Source organism: Cantharellus anzutake (assembly GCF_015039405.1).
Source record: "Cantharellus anzutake strain C23 chromosome Unknown EI90scaffold_32, whole genome shotgun sequence".
Taxonomy (NCBI): Eukaryota; Fungi; Basidiomycota; class Agaricomycetes; order Cantharellales; family Hydnaceae; genus Cantharellus; species Cantharellus anzutake.
Genome location: NW_024066982.1, coordinates 580,204 through 586,921, shown reverse-complemented (window position 1 = coordinate 586,921; position 6,718 = coordinate 580,204). Strand labels below are relative to the sequence as shown.

At 47.4% G+C, this 6,718-nt stretch overlaps 1 protein-coding gene across 1 annotated transcript; it reads right to left on the bottom strand.

Moving 5' to 3' along the window:
* Positions 1-1,925: 1,925 nt before the first annotated feature.
* Positions 1,926-3,047, bottom strand: EI90DRAFT_3017373 (uncharacterized protein; the record flags this gene model as incomplete). The annotated part of the gene is made up of 4 exons (XM_039057086.1): positions 1,926-2,068; positions 2,226-2,293; positions 2,341-2,405; positions 2,856-3,047. 4 exons carry the CDS (start codon positions 3,045-3,047, stop codon positions 1,926-1,928), a joined length of 468 nt encoding a protein of 155 aa, XP_038914692.1.
* Positions 3,048-6,718: the final 3,671 nt, after the last annotated feature.

The following is a 6,718-nucleotide window of genomic DNA, read 5'->3' as shown; positions in this document are numbered from 1 at the left end:
CATTCCCTACATTCAGGTGGCACCACTGCACTTGCGCTGGCAGGAACGCCACTGCCTTGGATCCAATCTATCGGACGATGGTCATGTCAGGGCACACCCGCCTGACCCGGCTCCACCTGGCCCAACCTGACCCGGTACCCCGCCGGTCCACCCTCCCTTACCTCCTCCCCCTTTCCCTTCTTCCCCCTCATCCTCCCCTCCTCAATTTCTCCTTATCTTACTTCTTCTTTATTCTCCCTTTATTCTACATGGACGACTTTCTCTGTATCAATGTACAATTGACCCATCTGCAGCGCGCCCACCATGTACCCGGCCCGGGCACCTCGGGCGACCTCCCGCTGTGCCCAGCACGCGCGCCTGCACCGGATACCCTCGGGATCTCCCACGGAGACACCCGGATGGTTACGGCTGTGTGCGAGGGTGACGTGGCACCCGTCATGTGATCCAAGCCGCATGTATATAAACGAACCTGAAGTGGGAACCGAAGAAGTAGCCTTCTTCTCAATCTTCCACTTCAGGTAAGCAGTACAATACCCCTCCTTTAATGATAATAACAATCTTCCACTTCAGTCTAAGTGGCCAGGGACCACTGTCCCACATCGGGCCTGTCAGTACGCATGCCCGATCCGCCCCCGCCAGGCTCTCGGTCCCGGATGCTATACCCGGACCCCCTCGACCCCGGACGAGTCCCTGACAGGTCATCAGAAACCTTTCTCATCTATATTCGCCAAAACCCTATCCTCATCCAGGGAACACTCTCGGGGAGATCGGCATTTGATGCCGGCTCTAATTAAGAAATCTCAATGAGTGCACGCATCTACATCAGTCTCTTCACCACCACCATCCACCCTCTCCTGCCACCTGAATAGGACTAGATTGATACAGTGAAAGAGGGCTCACGGCTCTCTATGCCGACTAAGCTCGTGGGGCCAAACTCTCCTAAAACTTCACTTCTCTAGACTTTACTCGACTCTCGATCCTTAAACTCCGTGGTGGGTTCTCCGGGATTCCGCAAGGTCCGGGCTCAACAAATCCACTACCCACTCGTTGTGGGCTAGACAGTTGCCCTTATTCCTACTGTTGGATTCCACACACTCACTCCAACTCTAGCGCGTCCTAGCACCTTAGAGAAATGGGGGAGGGGAGAACTTCCTTTCAAAAATCCGGTATGTACAGGATTATAAGAAACAATTATTTTTAGAAATAATAGATGGCAAATATTGGTACCATATGGCACCTGGGTACCTTATTAGGCGAAATAATAAAAAAAGGGTAACAGTATCAATAAAAGAATATCAATCAATAACTGAAATGATGGTGAAATATAAAAATAAAAGAAAATAAACGATATCTCAACGGATTTATGGAATTAAGAGCCGAAATTGAAAATGCAGCCGGAGATAACTCTCACGCAGCCGATAAGCATTTTTACCAATTTATTAGACACTGTGGGAACGAGTGAGGCTGGAATTCTGGGTTGCCGCTTGAGATTCCCACGCCCGCACATACTCGTGACCTGCCATGCCTAACCTGCCCAATGCAGAACTCCATCAAATCTTGACCGATTGGGGCGTTCTTGGTATCGTCAGAATCGTACGAATTAGCCCTATTTTTAGATGTCAAATCCGTATCGAGTTGTCGCATGAATGGAAGGGGTTTTCTGAATGTTGGAAGCGGGTATCTGAGCCGGCTCTGCACATGGGCGATTATCCCGCCTACAATGGCCACGTGTGTCTCGTGCCGCTTGCTTGCTGCCAATAATACATTCTGGGCCTCCTGGGCCATCTCCCGCTATGACCTCAGTCAACCCTGATTAGTTGTTGTTTAATGTTTTCATTTCATGAGACTAATCACAGGGCAACGATCGAACTCGGCCCAGCCAATGCTATGACTTCCCCAGGCTCGATCACCCCAATGTGCCTGTCTCAGCACCACACTTGCCCCTTTGCTGCTTTCATGAGTTGCTGCACAACCTGACCATTTGATGGACCCAGGGACTGTGCCTCAGTCGTACGCTGGGTTTTCTGGTGCGGATGCGCGAAGCGGACCACACCAGCAGAGGTACGTACTGAACTTCACTCATCACAAGAGTGCTCACGACGATTCAGGCCGTGCTTATAAAAAGGGCTTTCACAGCGCCCCCTTTTTCCTTCCTTATCACCTGAATCTCTTGCGACTCTCATGGTGAGTACAAGGCCAACTTGCTGCTGTTCTTTCGAACTCACTCTCGTGATTTTGCTGCTGCTGCCTGCCTGTTTCCCTTGCTGCGCTTCCCCCCTCGACTCGTGCATATCTGCTGCTGCAGTCTCACACTAGTTTTCGCCTCTCCCACCCCCTCACCTTTCACCACCAATTACTTCATTTCTGATCTTGCGTGTATCTGTTTCCATATCTTTTTCTGGTTTCTAACTGTTCCAGAGTTTGCATGTATTACTATTATCCATTGTTCTACTTTCTTGTGTATTTCTGTTGTTTTGTCTGGAACTTCTTTGTACTTGTAGCCAGATCACACATGTCTTGCGCCGCTTGCTTGCTGCCAATACATTCTGGGCCTCCTGGGCTGTCTCCCGCTATGACCTCAGTCAACCCTGATTAGATGGTAGAAACCCTACAAAACCCCTCTGAGATTATTAGAATACCAACTTGGTTTACATCGGGAAGTTGTGTAGCGGTTATTGATAGTGGTTATTCTGGGGTGCTTTGAGGTGTTGGGGGTGTTTTGCCCTTCTTATTCAACTTAAAACTCCCTTTGTACAACGACGTTGCCACTCAGGAATGTTGCATATATAAGAAGGGATTTCTTAGACTTGTCATATCCCGGAATCCCGACCCCGCGCACTCCCACCACATCACACCTTCCTAACAACTTCACCATCCCCTACACCTTGCCTCCCCACTCTCCAAGTCACCTTCCCTCCTGACTTTCTCAGCTCCGGTCTGGTTGCGGCACACCGAACCTTGGCCACTCCCATCCCGGAACCTCGGTCCCAAGTCGGAACATTCGGAGATCCCGGATTTGCTCCGATATCCTGACAGACCTCCGACATCCTGTGACATGCCCTTAAACCCTTCCTCCACCCATTTCATTTATTTGAGTCACCCAACATCCTTCGGATACGCAACTCCGCTTTCGGAGCTACCCGCATCCTTCGGTGATCTCCTTCACGTTATCACTTATTAGTCATCTCCCATTCTTAGCACGAGTACCTTCTTACTACCATTCAGTCGGCTAACCCCCTTTATCCATTTGTCTTCCCCATTCATTTTCCGGCCTCCAACTCCGCCTTCCTTGGCCCGACACCTCGGTTCCCCGTTTTAGATATCGTTCGGAACCTTTCGGTACCTCTCGGTATCATTCGGTACCTTTCGGTGTTTTCCCCATTTTGTCATTTCGGGCTTTGACTAAAGTCCTCCCCATCCTCCTTTAATAAATACACGTAGATTAGAACCTGTAGTTCCTCAGTTCTAATCTCGACTAAAATGCCACCCAAAGTCCCTCTGAGTGAATCCTGTCCCTGTTCTACAAGACACCTCAGACATAAGAAATACAAGGACTAACTGAGACGTAACGGAGGCACAGCGCTCCCTCCGAGTCGCTGAGGCCGTGTCCTTCTTAGAGCCTCTTGTACCATCCAGCAGAACCGGGCTCCCTGAGAAGCTTCGGTTCACTACCGGAGCCCTCGGACCCCCCCTCTAGTTGAGCCCCGCCTGCATTCGGACTCACGCATTTACCCCCTTCTTCCACAACCTCCGGGGTTTTTAACAAGACTCTTCTCCCTCAGATCTCTTGTCAGAGTCTGAGGTGAGAACAATCTCTATATCATCTTCTTTATAATTCATGTATAACTCCAGACTCCTTCCCAGTCGCTCACATGATTTCTCTGAGGTTTAGCTGCAACTTACATTGCCTCCAAAATCTGTCGAGAACTGGTACAACTTGCAACACATGATGTTCCCATGCTAAGTTGTAATGAGTTGTACATAGGTTGCGGAATATAATTTTTAGTGTTTGCACATGTGGTCATTGCACCCAACCCAACCCATGGAGACTAAGGGAGCACATCCAAGGTTGTGAAGTCAATATCTGGGTGTGCATGAAGGTTAACAGTTTATATATTACTTGGTTACCAGTCACTTGTTTGTGCCTGGTGGTATAAGTGGTACAGCATTAGCTGAGGCTGTGCAGTTTTTTTAAGTGGCACATGTTTGATTCTCACTTAGGAAAACTTTTTTGGGCCCTCCCATGGAATAATTGTGTGAAACTGGTTGAACTGCCTTTGGCTGGTTGCAAACCTGATGAGTGCAACTGAAAATTAAAATGTGGGCATTACAACACGGTACTATACACCAATTCAAATCAAAGAAACAACTTTGGCAGACAGTGTAGACTCAAAAACTTCAATTGTTGTCTTCGACTCCTGCTATCTTGGAAGGAATAAGCCAGGGGAAAAGGCAAGGGTGATGGAATTCCCTCAGAGTGAGACTGTATCTAAAAACACGGAAATGAAACTCAGATACATACTGGGAACAGGGCACTGCCTTCTCCCTTTTGCTCCATCCCAGTCGTTGTTGAGGTACACATCAGGGTTTAAGGCCATCTGCATGTCCAATGGACATTGCTGTGCAGTCTCTTGCTCACAAGTCAAATCTGCAGCACTGAAGATGAGTGATTCTTGTGTACATAGATACTGCCTGAGTGAGGCAAGCGGAGACAATGTGAAAGTTGCCAGAGAATCTGAAAGTCATGAAATCAACCAATGAGAGCATGAAGTCAAAGCCCAGCAAGAAGTTGGGCAGCATCGGTGAAAGCGAAGAGTCGGACAAAGGGGTGACACAGCATGCAAACTGATGAGTTGGTACTTATACATAAGGAGACCCAATTAAGGCTCTGTCGTTGATGACATCGAAGTGTGTTTGTCAGATATAGCCAGAAAGTGGTTAGTTGTCACCTGGGTTAAAATGACAGACGAAGATGGTGAGGGGGTGTCACTTGCCGAAGTGGTTGCTCACAGTGAGAGTGGTAGACGCCACCGATGTGAGGTGAGTGTGGGATTTCTCATGCTGTCGCTGGATTTCCTGCAGAAGTGTCGGCCAAGTGTGGTATGCAAGCCACATTGTGTCTGATCTGAAGCACCATTTCCGGAGCGATGTCATTACAACAGACCCTGTCTAAGACCGTGATAAAGCCAGCGAATGAGGTGAAATATGGCTACAATGCGCCAGGGAGCCAATTCACCAGTTAACCAGTGATGCACTGAACGTCACCAGTCAAAGTTGAGATGAAGTTGTCAACGGAGTGATGGTATCAATGATGCTGATAGGATGATGTAAGGTACACTGGGGCATATAAAAGGCCTAAGGGGGAGAAGGAGAAAACAGAGATGCAAGCAAGTTAGAACCCTCAGCACCAATTAGGTAAGATAGAGCAGCCAATCAAAATGGTTCGAAACCTGGCTTCGGGTAAACCGAGCCAATCAGATCTCGTAAAAGACCGACCATGATTATTTATATGTTAGATGGTTGTTTTCTGTACACTAAGGAGTGGAGGGTATGAAAAAAAAAAGTTTTTCTAAGTGAGAATTGAACATGTGCCACTTAAAAAAACCACATAGCCTCAGCTAATGCTGTACCACTTATGCCACTGGGCACAAACAAGTGACTGGTAACCAAGTAATATATAAACTGTTAACCTTTGTGCACACCCATGTATTGACTTCACAACCTTGGATGTGCTCCCTTAGTCTCCATGGGTTGGGTGCAATGACTGCATGTGTAAACACTAAAAATTATATTCTGCAACCTATGTACAACTCATTACAACTTAGCATGGGAACATCACATGTTGCAAGTTGTACCAGTTGCTTGACAGATTTTGGAGGCAACATAAGTTGTGGCTAAACCTCAGAGAAATCATGTGAGCAACTGGGAAGGAGTCTGGTATAACTCTTGTTGCAGTCTAATGTGACATAGACTAATTCTAATAGAGATGAGCACATGTTGGAAAACACTGTGGAAGTGTTGTAACCTGTTACGATTAAATTACACCTCTCAATGGCATGTGCTGGAAAACACGGAATTTCGTTTTAATGCATTACTTAAGAGCTCTCAATGCATTTCAATGCCTTATTGATCCATTCCAACACTTTAATAATCTGTTCCAACACTTTGTTAGTCCGTTCCTGAAGAAATTGCATGTTGCCTTCCTGGACTTACTCCATGATATCCAAATGATATAAACCAGGTGACTGGACAAATGACATAAAATGGACAAGCCTGGTATCGAACCCAGGACCTCTAGCATGCATCCATACACTACTCGCCCATTATGCCAGGGAGGTTACTCCATCCCATATTCCAACAGTTCCAATGCTCAATGCAAAAATCAAATTGTAAATACTCAGCTTGTACTCAGCCATGCTGTAAACATCCCTGTTCACAAATGCATGGACACACTTCCCCTTCACTACCAACCACAGCTGCAGCAACTGTACACTCACATTTCCATACCCTGTACTTCCAAGCCACATGGGAGTCCCCCATACTCAGGTGAACACATGTTCCATGATCCATTGTGAAAGGTCAGTTGTGGTTCTGACCTGTAAGGCCAGTTGGGGTGCTGGCCTTGGTGACTCCTCAATCCTCAGGCTGTTGAGAACATAGACTGTATGGAGCTAGTATTCGACAGGGGGGGAGGAGAAGAGCTAAGCTCCTTTTCCTG